Source organism: Mandrillus leucophaeus, unplaced genomic scaffold, assembly GCF_000951045.1.
Source record: "Mandrillus leucophaeus isolate KB7577 unplaced genomic scaffold, Mleu.le_1.0 Scaffold10, whole genome shotgun sequence".
In the NCBI taxonomy this organism is placed as follows: domain Eukaryota; kingdom Metazoa; phylum Chordata; class Mammalia; order Primates; family Cercopithecidae; genus Mandrillus; species Mandrillus leucophaeus.
In genome coordinates, this window is record NW_012098098.1 from 7,149,632 (window position 1) to 7,162,917 (window position 13,286).

Sequence of the window (13,286 nt, forward strand, 5' to 3'; positions counted from 1 at the left end):
GGCTAGTTTTTTGTATTTTTTAGTAGAGACGGGGTTTCACCGTGTTAGCCAGGATGGTCTCGATCTCCTGACCTCGTGATCCGCCCGTCTCAGCCTCCCAAAGTGCTGGGATTACAGGCTTGAGCCACCGCACCCGGCCTATTTAGGGTTTCTTACATTAGTCACGGGAGGTCTCGTCGAATCTTTACTTTCAACGCTGTTTATTGTGGACCTTTTCCTTTTTTTTTTTTTTTTGAGAGTCTTGCCCTGTAGCCCAGGCTGGAGTGCAGTGACACAATCTCGGTTCACTGTAACCTCCGCCTCCTGGTTCAAGTGATTCTCCTGCCTCAAACTCCCGAGTAGCTGGGATTACAGGCGTGCAACACACCCAGCTAATTTTCGTATTTTTAGTAGAGACGAGGTTTCACCATGTTGGCCAGGATGGTCTCGAAACTCCTGACCTCAGGTGATCCACCCGTGTAAACCTCCCAAAGTGCTGGGATTACAGGCGTGAGCCACTGTGCGTGCCCGGCCACCAGTGGATTCTTTTTTTTTTTTTTAGGCGGAGTCTTGCCCTCTAGCCCAGGCTGGAGTGTAATTGCAATGGTGCCATCTCAGCTCACGGCAACCTCCGCCTTCCAGGTTTAGGCGATTCTCCTGCCTTAGCCTCCCGAGTAGCTGGGATTATAGGCGCCCACCACCATGGCCGGCTAATTTTTTGTATCTTTAGTAGAGATTGGGTTTCACCATCTTGGCCAGGCTGGTATCGGACTCCTGGCCTCGTGATCCACCTGCCTCAGCCTCCCAAAGTGCTGGGATTACAGGTATCAGCCACCGTGCCCAGGCAAGTGGATTCTTTGAAAGCAGACCCAAAGTTTTGAATCTTACATGCTCTGAGTACATTTGTTTAAATTCAGAGAAATATCACAGCATCATAACACCTGAATGTTCTTACAAGCATCCAGTCAGGTGTTCCCAGCAGCTTCATAATCATCTCACAGTTGATTTATTCACATCAGGGGCCAGTCAAGGTTCACAGACACTGGGAATGAGTGATCCTTTCTGGGCTCACTTTTAAATTCTCCGATGACAAACCTCAAGCCTGAAACCCAGGACTTAAGGCCAGGCGTTGAAGATAAAATGTTTCAAAGACACAGCTTAAAGCCGAGTGTTAGCTAAAATGTAACAAAGTCACACTAATAATGATGGGGTTGGGGGGCGGCTGTGAGGACGGTTCCCAGGTGGCACCATGAGACGGGGACATTCCAGGATGCCGTGGGAGCTCCAGGAGGGCCTGGACAGTTCTGCCTCAGTAGCCAGCCCCAGGATGGTGTGCTGTTATCACTTGTCAAAATAGGGACATTCCTGTTCCTCCTGGTGATGTTGGCTGGGAGCGATGAGGGAAGGATCACAGCTCCTAGTACAGAAGAACCAGGTGTTCCTTTCTCTCTGGGCCTTGGGGCGGGGAGGGTCCCTCTCCCTCCTGTATCCTGAAGGGGAACCTGCAGGGGAAATCTGTTGTGTCAGGACCCCCACCCTCAGGGCCACTGTCTGTCCCTTCAGGAATGGGCACCACAGACCATGTCATCGTCCTGGCATCCACGAACCGAGCTGACATTTTGGACGGTGCTCTGATGAGGCCAGGCCGACTGGACCGGCACGTCTTCATTGATCTGCCCACACTGCAGGTCAGAGCCAGGACCCCAGCTTCTCCCACTCCACCTGGGCCGCCCTCACTTGTCCTGGGTGGTCTGGGCTCTCCTCTAAGACACTTGTTGGTGTGAAGCCTGTTGCTGCCCCGCAGGTGCTGGCACTGTCCAGCGCGGCCCCCATGTGGGCCGCAGGCCCCCAGCAGACCTGCCACCTGCTGCACTCACTGCTGGGGGCTTTGCAGTTCTTTTCACCCGCTATTAGTTTTCCTTTTATCCTGGGTATCAGTCTGGTTTTTATAGCAAATCCTTTGAAACAAAATCCAGGAGGAAAAATCATGGGAAACTTTATTCTTGTGCGGCATCATTTCCTTCCATCCAGAGCGTGGGTTCTGGAGATGTGGACTGTGCAGCTGCCCTGAAATTGGGGTGGGAGTAGAAGTTCTGAGGCCTCTTGCCTGATTCCCTCCTCTGTCACAGGGCTCTGGTTCCTGGCCAAAGGGCCTTGGTTGCCGCCCTGAGGGAGCAGGAGTTCAGCTCATGGAGGGGAGGGTTTGGAGAGAGGGCCTCGGGGTTTGCTGGTAGGTTCGTGGTGTGTCAGTGCAGCCTGGGGAGCAGGGCTGGGCTCACACAGGCAGCTGCCCTGATGCCTCAGCCGGTGCTCGGCCTCTGTTGAGATGGAGAGTGAAGGGCAGAGCGGAAGCCCTTCCTGCGGCTGCTTCTCCAGGGGAGGGCGGCTCTCTTTTTTGATTTTTTTCTTTTAATTTTTAGAGAAAGGGTGTTGCGCTGTCACCCGGGCTGGAGTGCAGTGCTGCGATCACCACTCACTGCAGCCTCGACCTTCGGAGCTCAGGCTGAGGAGCTGGGACTGCGACAGGCGGGCACCACCGTGGCGGCTAATTTTTAACGGGGTCTCACTGTGTTGGCAAGTCTGGTGTTGAACCCCGGCCTCAGGTGATCCCCACCTCGGCTTCTAAGAACGTGTTTTTTTTTTTTTTTAGACAGAGTCTCACTCTATCCCCCAGGCTGGAGTGCAGCGGCGCCGTCTCGGCTCACTCACCTCTGTCTCCTAGCTTTAAGTGATTCTCCAGCCTCAGCCTCCCGAGTAGCTGGGATTACAGGCGTGCACCACCACACCTGGCTAATTTTGTATTTTAGTAGGGACAGGATGTCACCATGTTGGCCAGGCTGCCGGCTTCAGCTTCCTAACGTGCTGGGATTACAGGTGTCAGCCACCGGACCGGCCATACAAGAACGTTCTGTTCATGTTTAAAATGCTGCTCATGGCCAGGCGTGGTGGCTCACGCCTGTAATCCCAGCACATTGGGAGGCCGAGGCAGGTGGATCACTTGAAGCCAGGAGTTCCAGATCAGCCTGGGCAAGATTGCAAAACCCCGTCTCTACTAAAAATACAAAACTCAGTCAGGCGTGATGGCGCACCTGTAATCCCAGCTCCTTGGGAAGCTGAGGCTTGTCCTCAGGGCAGGCGCGTCGGGGACCCCCCTCTCCCGCCACAGACAAACATGCAGCGCCTGCGACAGTCACTGGGCGTGAACGCAACGGTCTGTCCTCCTCCCCTGGTTCTGGCAGGAGAGGCGGGAGATTTTTGAGCAGCACCTGAAGAGCCTGAAGCTGACCCAGTCCAGCACCTTTTACTCCCAACGTCTGGCAGAGCTGACACCAGGATTCAGCGGTATGTTCTCAAGCCACAGCCTGAGCAGCGTCACATCCTGAGGGCCGGGGATCTCTCCTGTGCACACAACGTCGAGGCCTCCTGTGTAGGGTGGGCGCTGCCTTTTCTGGGGGCCCCTGCTCAGTACAGGCCTGGGTGGGAGCTGATGTGCATGTGGGATGGCAGGAGGTCAAGACGGCACCCGCACTCCTTCCTCTGCCCCAGGGGTGGAAAAGCAGACTGTGCTTGACTCGAGATAGTGGTGGTACGTTTGCCTCCACACAGTGTGACCAGTCATCCCGGCGTTTCCCGTCAGACCTGGGGTCAGACGACGCAGTGCCGGCAAAGCCGCCTCCCTCTGACCCTCACAGTCTCTGTCAAGCTGTAGAAATAGAAATCGTGGCCAGGCGCGGTGGCTCAAGCCTGTAATCCCAGCACTTTGGGAGGCCGAGACGGGTGGATCACGAGGTCAGGAGATCGAGACCATCCTGGCTAATACGGTGAAACCCCGTCTCTACTAAAAAATACAAAAAAAACTAGCCGGGCGAGGTGGCGGGCGCCTGTAGTCCCAGCTACTCGGGAGGCTGAGGCAGGAGAATGGCAGGAACCCGGGAGGTGGAGCTTGCAGTGAGCTGAGATCCGGCCACTGTACTCCAGCCTGGGCGACAGAGCAAGACTCTGTCTCAAAAAAAAAAAAAAAAAAAAAAAAAAAATCGTACATCAAGACGCTTTTTTCTGCGTGGCTTACATTTTAAAACAATGTAAACAAAACTCCCTTTTATTGAGATCAACTTCCCCTTTGATTGTCTGTTAAGATCTTTCACTAGAATTTTGTGGATACTGAGAGCCTTTAATTTCTTTGCCATCAATGCCCACGAGCTGTTAGGTGGAATGTCACAAGATGGGGTGTGGAACTGCCCTTGGGAGGAGAGAGACGGGTGTCAGGGCAGACGGAGCTTGGCGGTTCTGTGTCTCGTCTGTGAAATGGCCTCAGTGGAACGTGGTCACAGTGCCTGCCACTCCCCACCTCTGCTGCTGGTGCCAGCTCCCCTTGCCTCTCTCCCACACACTCTCACCAGCACTCTTGGTTCTTGGTCTCTTTTCTCTCTCTGTTCTTCCTTTTAATTAATTAATTAATTATTTTGAGACAGAGTCCTGCTCTGTCGCCCAGACTGGAGTGCGGTGGCGTGATCTTGGCTCACTGCAGCCTCTGCCTCCTGGGTTCAACCATTTCTCCTGCCTCAACCTCCGGAGTAGCTGGGATTACAGGCGCCGACACCACACCTGGCTAATTTTTGTATTTTTAGTAGAGACGGGGTTTCACCGTGTTGGCCAGGCTGGTCTCCAACTCCTGACCTCAGGTGATCTCCCTGCCTCAGCCTCCCAAAGTGCTGGTACTACAGGCGTGAGCCACCGTGCCCGGCCATCTTTGTTCTTCCTTGAGGGCCCCTTCCTCCTCTTAAGCCCTGATAGAGAGCAGAACCCCACCCCACTGTGCCCTGGCTGTCGTTTGTGTTGGCAGGGGCTGACATCGCCAACATCTGCAACGAGGCTGCCCTGCACGCAGCGCGGGAGGGACACACTTCGGTGCACACGCTCAACTTCGAGTACGCCGTGGAGCGCGTCCTTGCAGGTACAGGGGGCGCGCCCTGGTGAAGGCCGTTCTTAGCAGGGCTTGAACCCCAGAAATACCCAGGCAGGTATTTAGAGATGAGGTGGATGGAGCCAGATCCAGGCCTGGGTGTCCTGTGATTGAGTGGCCGGGAGCCGTCACACGGGAAGGAACACACGTTGCATTTCAGTTCTGTGTAACTCATGTCTTTATGATGCCAGGTACTTTTCCTTAAAGTATCACAGACTTAGACCTAAGAGTAGACACTCGTCCAACAGAAATATAAAAATGCCTTGCCAAAGAAAATGAAAAAAAAAAAAAAATTCCCCCCCAAAAATAAAAATAATGAAATAAAAACTAAACATGCCTTACCGGCCTGGGTGTGGTGGGCTCAGCCTAGGCCTGGCCCTACGGGGGCTGAGCTCCAACCACTGACTGTGGGCCGGAGGGCTGCTGCCGCCCGCGGGCATGGAGGGACAGCTGTGCCTTCAGCGCAGGAGGGGCTCTGCGGACAGGTGTGGATCTGCTGCGCGACCTCTGGCGAAACCCGTGGCTCCGACTCTCAGTAGGAACAGGAGATGAGTTTTGGTGACGGGTGGGCTGGCCGCCTCTGACTGCTGTTCTGTGGCTGCTCAGTGCGGGGTCTGCGACGTGTGTGAGGCGAGCAGGACTAAACCGGGAATCGGAGCTGCTGGAGGTTTCCGTAGCTATGATGGCAACAACCAGACGTGATCAGTCATCTCATGAAATGGAGTTCAGACCCACAGTGTCAGTCTGAGACACAGGGAACGTTTGAAAAGGGAAGTGGTTCTTGCCCCAGGTGTTTGAGGAGCACGAGCCTCCCTTGCGAGCTGTCCCTGCGAGAACCGAGTTCCCTCACCCTCAGTCTGAGTGAATTCCTAGCAGACGTGCCTCTGGCAGGTCCCCGGGGCTTCAGCGTGGGAAGGCGGTGGATCCCTGCAGAGGAGTGGGGCAGCCGCTGTGCCAGACACTGTGAAACACGCCTGGCTTCCCCCCGCCCGCCCCGCGGGTCCAGAGGACTGGCGCTGCCTGTGTCTCACCAAAATGTATTTTTGGTAACCGTTTACTTTTATGTGGAAATTGATAAGCTTTTGATCATAGTAGCAAAGCAGGAAGGACTGAGTGGGAACTACAGGCCACTTGAAAGAAAATGCAGCCTGGGCAGGGTGTGGGGGCTCCTGCCTGTAAGCCCAGCTCTCCGGGAGACCAAGGCAGGAGGATGGCCTAAGCCCAGGAGGTTGAGGCTACAGTGAGCTGTGATCACACCACTGCAGTTCAGCCTGGACAACGGAGCGAGACCCCTGACTCCAGGAGAAGAAAGGAAAATACTAACAGGACGCCATTTCCCGTGTGTGATGCAGAGTGGGTCCTCTGTGTTCATCTTTAGTGTGAACAGCCTGAGTCTTGAGAGCCCCCAGCTAAACGGGTCCAGTGCCTGGCGGCCGGTAGTCCTGTACTCAGGGGAGATGAAGGTTATTCTGCACCCTTCAAGGGATGCATCTTTGACCCAGTGGACAGCTTAATGTCCATCCGAAGTCCAGGAGTCCCTCCAGGAAACTTGCTTACACTGGCAGACGTCCCATGGCTCCTGTCTGATTCACGTCCAGGTTATGCCTGCCTGACCATTGCTCTGGTGCTGGGGCCTGCCCTGTGTCCCCCACATGCCTGAGAAAACCCAGCCTGGGCAGCCCCTGGTTCTTCCTTGTGGAAAGTGCAAATTAAGTCCCCACCACAATAGGAAACACGTTCAAAGACTTACTACTCACAGATCCTGGGCAGGGAGGGCGCCGGGAGTGGGGAGGGCCATCCTCCACCCCCAGATCCCTTGAGGCAGAAGTGAAGGGTCCGGCAGAAAGAAGAGAGAGCATGTGGTAACGAGCCGTATGCACAGGGAATGGGGAGTGGTCAGTACAGTTCACGGTCAAATGCCTGAATGGTCTGATTAAAGGAAGTGCAGGGAGTGCAGGGAGCTCAGGCTTCTGGGTGGGAGAGACGCCCCTAAGTGCCCATCTCTGGCCACTGGCATGGGTGGTTGAGCGTGGTGTCCTCCTGGTGCCCAGGCTGCAGGCTTGGCCGTGCCATCCCTGTCGAACTGAGCTTGTCACTCCTGGTGTCGACAGCCTGCCTGCACTTGTCCGTACTAGAAACACACTCGTTTGTTTTCAGGTAAGCCTGTCTTGTACGCCTTGTGGTCTCGTGCCTTTGTACATAGTCCTGTAGCCGGCTCTGGTTGGAGTAATTCATCGGCCACAGCCAGTGTGTCTTAGGACTTAAAGCCTTGCAGTAAAGTGGTGGTGGAAGGTTCCAGTAGCACAATGTACTTGAGTGCTCAGGACCACGAGCTGATTCAAGTTGTACAAAATGGAGACTTACAGATGTGTGGAAAATGTGAGACAGGAAGTGAAGCCTCACCAGTAAACTGAACAGGGGAAATTTAATGCAAACATTTGTCCCTGGCTGGGCACTGTAGCTCATGCCTGTAATACCAGCACTTTGGGGGCTGAGGCAGGAGGATTGCTTGAGGCCAGGAGTTTGAGACCAGCCTGGGCAACACAGCAAGACCCCATCTGTTTTGAAACAAAAAAAAGAAAGAAAGAAAAGAGTATTAGCCAGGCATGGTGGTAGAGCACACCTCTGGTCCCAGCTACTCAGGCGGTTGGGGTAGGAGGATTGCTAGAACCCGGGAGGTTGAAGCAACAGTGAGCCATGATTGCACCACTGCCCTCCAGCCTGGGCGACAGAGTGAGACCCTGTCTCTTACCAAAAAAAGCCTTGTTCCTGAGGCAAAAGGCCTCTGAAGGGATGAGTGGAAGCCATGAGGATCCAGAAAGTGATGGGGATGGGAGCTGCCCCGCCAGGTCTGAGGGGAGTGGGAGAGTAAGCAGGAGGCCCATACTCAGAGGAGGCCTCTGCCCATCCTGCCAGAAAGTCAGAAGCTGCTGTTCTGTGACCCCTGCCCCGACCCTGTGGACCTCGCCCAACCCTGGGGCAGGAGGAGAGACTCCTCAGAGGGTTGCACTTGTTCCTAAAAGCAGCAGGAGCTATTTTGATATTTGTAACATTTATAAAAGAAGAAATCACGACCTCCTTCAACAGCTCTTTGACCTGAAGAGTTTTGAGTTGGGTGTCCGGAGCCATGGCTACAGAGCTGCTAGAGGCAGATGTGCAGAGAGAGCCTTGCTTTGACTACACGGGGCAGGAGGAGGGCCCAGCCAGGGAGAGCCCGGGGCCTAGCTCACACCCCATGGCATTCTTTTTTGTTGGTTGTTTTTTTTTTTTTTTTGAGACGGAGTCTCGCTGTGTTGATCAAGCTGGACTGCAGTGGCGTGATCTCGGCTCACTGCAAGCTCTGCCTCCCGAGTTTCACACCATTCTCCTGCCTCAGCCTCCCAAGTAGCTGGGACTACAGGCGCCGCCACCAAGCCTGGCTAATTTTTTGTATTTTTTTAGTAGAGACGGGGTTTCACCATGTTGGCCAAGATGGTCTCGATCTTCTGACCTCGTGATCCACCCGTCTCGGCCTCCCAAAGTTCTGAGGTTACAGGCTTGAGGCACCGCGCCCGGCCAGTTGGTTTGTGTTTTGAGCGGAGTCTCACTGCGTCACCCAGCTGGAGTGCAGTGGCGCAATCTCGGCTCACTGTAACCTCCGCCTCCCAGATTCAAGTGATTCTCCTGCCTCAGCCTCCCGAGTAGGTGGGATTACAGGCACCTGCCACCATGCCTGGCTAATTTTTGTATTTTTAGTAGAGATGGGGTTTCATCATATTGGTCAGGCTGGTCTCAAACTCCAGACCTCAGGTGACCCGCCCGCCTCAGCCCCCCAAAGTGCTGGGATTACAGGCGTGAGCACCGCGCCCGGCTCACACCCTGGCATTCTTTCAGGGACTGCCAAAAAGAGCAAGATCCTGTCCAAGGAAGAACAGAAAGTGGTTGCATTTCACGAGTCGGGCCACGCCTTGGTGGGCTGGATGCTGGAGCACACGGAGGCTGTGATGAAGGTGGGTCCACAGGCTTTGGCCAAAGCTGACTGGGAAGTCCCGCCTGTGTCTGTAGCTGACCGGGGGGTCCCGCCTGTGTCTGTAGCTGACCGGGGGGTCCCGCCTGTGTCTGTAGGTCATGTGAGAGGAAAGCCTGCCAGTGTCATGATCCAAGGAGTAAGGTGGGAGGCGACTGTCCCAGGATGATGGGCAGAAGCTCGGGCATGGGAGACAGGAGTGGACTGTGTCACATCGGAGCCGGGTGCTGCTACTGGGGTGACTCCTGGAAGGTCACACCATGCAGTGGGGTTTCACTGCCTGTGCCTGTTCTCAGCCTGTCCACCCCAAATGACTCCTAACATTGGAAAGAAGTGAGTTGAGCGTACATTTAAAAAATGCTACTGTAGGCCGGGCGCGGTGGATCACCTGAGGTCAGGAGTTCGAGGCCAGCCTGGCCAACATGGCAAAACCGTCTCTACTTCAAACAAACAAAAAACTACTCTTGTAGGCAGCTGTGAACTCGATGGAAGTTGATTCTTACCAAATGGTGATGTTACAGCTTCTCTCAGACATGTGGCTCCACCACTGGGAGCCCGAGTGCTGTCAAGAGGAGGTGTCTATTCAGAACGCAGGTGCCATCTTTGCAGTGGAGCCCCAGGAACTGGTGCCGGTTTGAGGCTCACCGGAGACGGCAGCAGTGCTGTGTTCCTACCTCAGGGTTCGCTGCAAAAAATGCACACAGTGCAGCAGTTGCCCGCTTGGCTTGCCAGCGTGGTCTCCGCTGCTGTTTCTCAGGCGTGAGCTGTAGCAAAGTTGGGTGTTAATCAGAGAGCATCCTGCCCATCCCAGGCTCCCAGCAGGGCTGAGGCCAGCGTCTGGGGACCAGGTACATGCTGCTCCTTGGTGACGTGCATCGCGGTCATGGGACCAGAGCCGGCCCAGTGTGGGGCGAGTGGACACTGAGCTTGGGGTCCCATTTAAGGGATACTGAGAAACTGAGCAATGAACACAACGTTTTAACTCAGTATGTCAACAAATCAAAATTAACGCAGGGGCTTTGGGAGGCCGAGGCGGGCAGATCACCTGAGGTCAGGAGTTTGAGACCAGCCTGGCCAACATGGTGAAACCCCGTCTCTTCCAAAAATACAAAAAATTAGCTGGGCGTGGTGGTGCACACCTGTAATCCCAGCTACTTGAGAGGCAGAGGCAGAAGAATCCCTTGAACCCGGGAGGCAGAGTCTGCAGTGAGCCAAGACTGTGCCATTGCACTCCAGCCTGGGTGACAGAGCAAGACTGTCAAAGGGAAAAAAAAGAATTGTTACTTTATTTGATAGGCAAAAGTCAGATAGTCACAATGAAAAAGTAAGTCTCCTTCCCAAGGCTCAGTGTCCTGCCAGGGAAAGGTTGTGAACTGACTGTTGTGGTTTTGGTCATTAATGCAATCATCACTGCAGCCGTTATTTAGAGCCTTTTTTTTGGTTTTGAGACAGGGTCTGTCTCTCTGTCGCCCAGACCGGAGTCCAGTGGCGCAGTCACAGCTAGCTCACTGCAGCCTTGACCTTCCAGGCTCACAAGATCCTCCTACCTCAGCCTCCTGTGTAGCTGAGACTACAGGCGTACACCACCACTGGCTCGGGCAATTTTTGTATTTTTTGTAGAGAAGGGGTCTTGGCTAGTCTCGAACTCCTGGGCTCAAGCAATCTGTCCGCCTCTAACTCCGAAAGTGCTGAGATCACAGATGGGAGCCGCCGCGCCTGGCCTAGTTTTAGGTTCTAAATTCAGCGTTCTCTCAGGATTCTCAGAGCACCTGGTTGTGGCCATCTTGCTGCCACAGTTCTCAGAAGCAGCAGCTGGGCCAGCAAAGGACCTGCCCCTGCCCTGTCTCCCTCCGTCTCCCACTCCGCGGTTCCATGTCGTTGGGTTAGGATGTTGTCCTGTGCCCCCTCCTTGCACACCTGATGTGGGGGTGTGGGGGAGCAGCAGAGGTGAGGGCAGTCCATGTTCCCTCAGCATCCTGGGGTTCCCATTGCTCTGAACCCTCCGTGCCAGTCGCTAGTGCCAGGGGTCAGCTCAGCGGCCACTGGGGGTGTAACTTGTCCTTCGCCTCTCAGCTGTCTTCTATGGACCTTGTCTTCTTGACTCCCTAGTCATGTATGAGAAGACACTCCCCAACAATGTATGAACAGGCACCTGTGGTGGGAGCCCTGCCGTCTGGGCTGGCCGTCCGTCTGTGGTGGGAACCCTGCTGTCTCTGGGCTGGCCGTCTGTGGTGTTAGGGTCCTCTCTTGTAAAAGATGCTGATTTGCTTTCCTGCTTTGAGACGCTTTAATGATGGAGACCTCTTAGTCCCACACCTTCCTCCTCAAAGCCCACATCCTGCCTACTGACGTGGGCCATCTTGACCCTGTGCAGGTCTCCATAGCCCCTCGGACGAACGCCGCCCTGGGCTTTGCTCAGATGCTTCCCAGAGACCAGTACCTCTTCACCAAGGAGCAGCTGTTTGAGCGGATGTGCATGGCCCTGGGGGGCCGGGCCTCGGAAGCACTGTCCTTCAACAAGGTCACTTCCGGTGAGGAGCGGCTGCGTGGGCCCCGGAGGTTTCAGAGTGCTTTTCCGTGCATTATTCCTTCTGTTCCAGTGAATGCCGTGGGGTGAATCTGGTGTAGATGTAGTTTTGAGTTTATTAAGTGTTTTTAAAGGATAAGTTGTGGTCATAGGAGATTTGGAGCTAAGCAAGACTTTTTAGATGATTTAACTGGACAAAAAACTTAACCTGTATGCCAACTCTAAACGCATTTACTTGGTTAATTCTTGGTAATGGCTACAGGAAACGGAATGAAATGGAAGCAGCTTCACTGTTCTGAAGCTGTCACTTCACTGGGAGATCCAGAGACTGAAGGAGGGTCCCAGGGCTCCAGGTCCGTGGGTGTGCCGCGCATAGGCCTGGGCTGGTGCTTGAGAACTGCCGTGCAGTGAGCTCCAGTATGCCCCCCAGGTTCTAGATTTCCAAATAAAAGAGCATTTCTGAAAGTTTTAAGACTCCCTTAAGGAACAGTGGCGAGGTGCCAACGTCCTCACTGTCCAGCTTCACGGTGGGACTCCTCGGGAGGAAGGGGATGCGGAGGCACGGTGCTGCCCCAGGACGCTGACCGGGACGCCTGCTGTGCACCTGCAGTGCTGAGGATCCCTCTGTCTTGACCCCACCCTCCAGGGGCACAGGATGACCTGAGGAAGGTCACCCGCATTGCCTACTCCATGGTGAAGCAGTTTGGGATGGCACCTGGCATCGGCCCCATCTCCTTCCCTGAGGCACAAGAGGGACTCGTGGGCATCGGGCGGCGCCCCTTCAGCCAAGGCCTGCAGCAGATAATGGACCATGTGAGTCGGCTCTGGCCGCACTGCTGCACTCCGTGCTCCCCGGGAAGGGAGTCCCTGGGTCTGCCACACAAGGGCCGGCCACGGCCGCCACAGCTGAGCTCAGCTGCAGGCCCCACGTGGGCTTCTTCCTTCTGGGCTCTGCTGTAGTTCCTACCTGTGGAGTATTTTTTTCTCAGATGAGGACATAGATGCTCCTAATGAAATTATAGATGTGAATCTGGGAAGAATATCAAATAAATTCACTGAGCAATAGACGCAGGGCCCACATAGCCTTCAGACTGGGCCAGGAAAGGCCTGTGAGGCAGCTGTGGGTGGGCGGGCGGCATGTGGAGCTCTGCTCCCCCGGCAGTGGTCACGGGCAGGAGACCGCCCGCTGGCTGAGGAGTCCTGTTCCTCCTGGGAGGGGAAAGGCCGTGTTCCCAGCCTGGCACTTCTTTTCTGTGCTTTGGTGCCGGAGCCAGGCGGCCAGCCTTGCCCTGACACAGTTCCCTCCATTCGCAGGAAGCAAGACTGCTGGTGGCCAAGGCCTACAGACACACCGAGAAGGTGCTGCAGGACAACCTGGACAAGCTGCAGGCGGTGAGGCCCTGGCCAGGCGAGGAGACTGCAGCATCACACAGCACCCACGCAAAACCCACGGTCCCCACCGCTCTTGTGAAGTATTTCCAAGGCACACAGTACAGAGAACACTCTGGCCAATGCGAATTCCACCTCACCTGAAACTTACATGTCCCACACTTTTCGTCATGAATTCACCCAGTGTGTTCCCCCAAGGTAGAAAGAAGCTGCCACAGAGTCTCCTGTGCCTGTTCCTGCCGTTAGCAGTTACCGGTGTTTTGTCAGCTTTGTTTAATCTTTTCCCAACTCTTAAACTTTTTTCTTGAATTTTTTATTTTTTATTTTTATTTTTATTTATTTATTTATTTATTTTGAGACGGAGTCTCGCTCTGTCGCAGGGGCTGGAGTGCAGTGGCCGGATCTCAGCTCACTGCAAGCTC

The 13,286-nt window shown here is 54.7% G+C and overlaps 1 protein-coding gene across 1 annotated transcript in view; it reads left to right on the plus strand.

Moving 5' to 3' along the window:
* Positions 1–13,286, plus strand: part of SPG7 (spastic paraplegia 7 (pure and complicated autosomal recessive)) — a 57,948-nt gene that overhangs the window by 41,770 nt on the left and 2,892 nt on the right. Inside the window, exons 9-15 of the mRNA XM_011971989.1 lie at positions 1,543–1,667; positions 3,219–3,321; positions 4,823–4,933; positions 8,816–8,931; positions 11,323–11,479; positions 12,122–12,288; positions 12,790–12,867. Of these exons, the coding sequence (XP_011827379.1) occupies positions 1,543–1,667; positions 3,219–3,321; positions 4,823–4,933; positions 8,816–8,931; positions 11,323–11,479; positions 12,122–12,288; positions 12,790–12,867 (857 nt within the window). The remainder of the gene's footprint in view (positions 1–1,542; positions 1,668–3,218; positions 3,322–4,822; positions 4,934–8,815; positions 8,932–11,322; positions 11,480–12,121; positions 12,289–12,789; positions 12,868–13,286) is intronic.